The following is a 921-nucleotide window of genomic DNA, read 5'->3' on the forward strand; positions in this document are numbered from 1 at the left end:
CATTGCTGTCCCTGTGTCCCCATCCAGCTGTGACATTGCTGTCCCTCTGTCCCCTCCAGCTGTGACATTGCTGTCCCTCTGTCCCCCTCCAGCTGTGACACTGCTGTCCCTCTCTATTTTACAGCACAAGTACGTTTCCATCTCGGATGTGCAGATCAAGAACGAGGAGGAGCTGGAGAAGTGCCCCATGTCTCTGGTGAGATGGCAGCGTCTGGATCTGTCACAATCTGCTCAAAACSAGCAGAAAGTCGTGATGGTTCATTAAACGAATCTCAGAGTGCAAAAGAACAGGGACAAGTATTTATTCAAAATCAAAAGCACTTTTATTGAGTGCCAACAACATGATTTTTGTGAAAGAAGAAAAAAAGAGAGTGGGGTTGTAGCTACCAACGGCACGGACAAAATCCTCGTGGTCTGGATCCAACAGATTCATCTTCATCCGTGGGGAGATCTCGTAGGGGTTTTTTCAGAAGCAAAGGGCAGTGACAAAGAGGTGTCATATAAATCCACACATTCTTATTTTTCCTTGTTTTTCCCTTGTTTTCAATGTTTCTGTGCTCCAGGGGGAAGAGGAAGTCCAAGAAACGCCGTGCGAGGTCCTGTACCGAGCGATGCTCTACAACCTCCCCCAGTACATGGTGAGCTCATGTCTCCAAAAAAGAAGGAAAAGTTTTTTGTAAGGAATTACAGAGGGAAAATCACCCCTAAACTCAGTTCTGGCACTCTGCCACCTTCCAAAAACTCTCCAGGAAGCAGGAATGCTGCTAAAAGTAAAGTAAAAACATTGGATGGGCTACTTGAGAACTCAATGTTTAATTTTTTTGCTGCAATTCCTGCAAAGGGAACGGTGCCAGCCCGGGAGCTTTGGCTTTTAATTTTTTTGCTGCAATTCCCTTTCCAGACTGGGAGCTTTGGTTTTTA

General features: G+C 45.8%; 1 protein-coding gene across 1 annotated transcript in view; it reads left to right on the forward strand.

Annotated features, from left to right (window-relative positions):
• Positions 1-124: 124 nt before the first annotated feature.
• The window catches only part of LOC130587370 (striatin-interacting protein 2-like), a gene marked incomplete at its 5' end in the record, with an annotated part of 16,414 nt that continues 15,617 nt past the window's right edge, over positions 125-921 (forward strand). The window contains 2 exons of the mRNA XM_057388348.1: positions 125-196; positions 564-638. Of these exons, the coding sequence (XP_057244331.1) occupies positions 125-196; positions 564-638 (147 nt within the window). The remainder of the gene's footprint in view (positions 197-563; positions 639-921) is intronic.

Source organism: Malurus melanocephalus, unplaced genomic scaffold (genome assembly GCF_030028575.1).
Source record: "Malurus melanocephalus ecotype Western Australia unplaced genomic scaffold, MMel_1.1 scaffold_1818, whole genome shotgun sequence".
Classification (NCBI taxonomy): Eukaryota; Metazoa; Chordata; class Aves; order Passeriformes; family Maluridae; genus Malurus; species Malurus melanocephalus.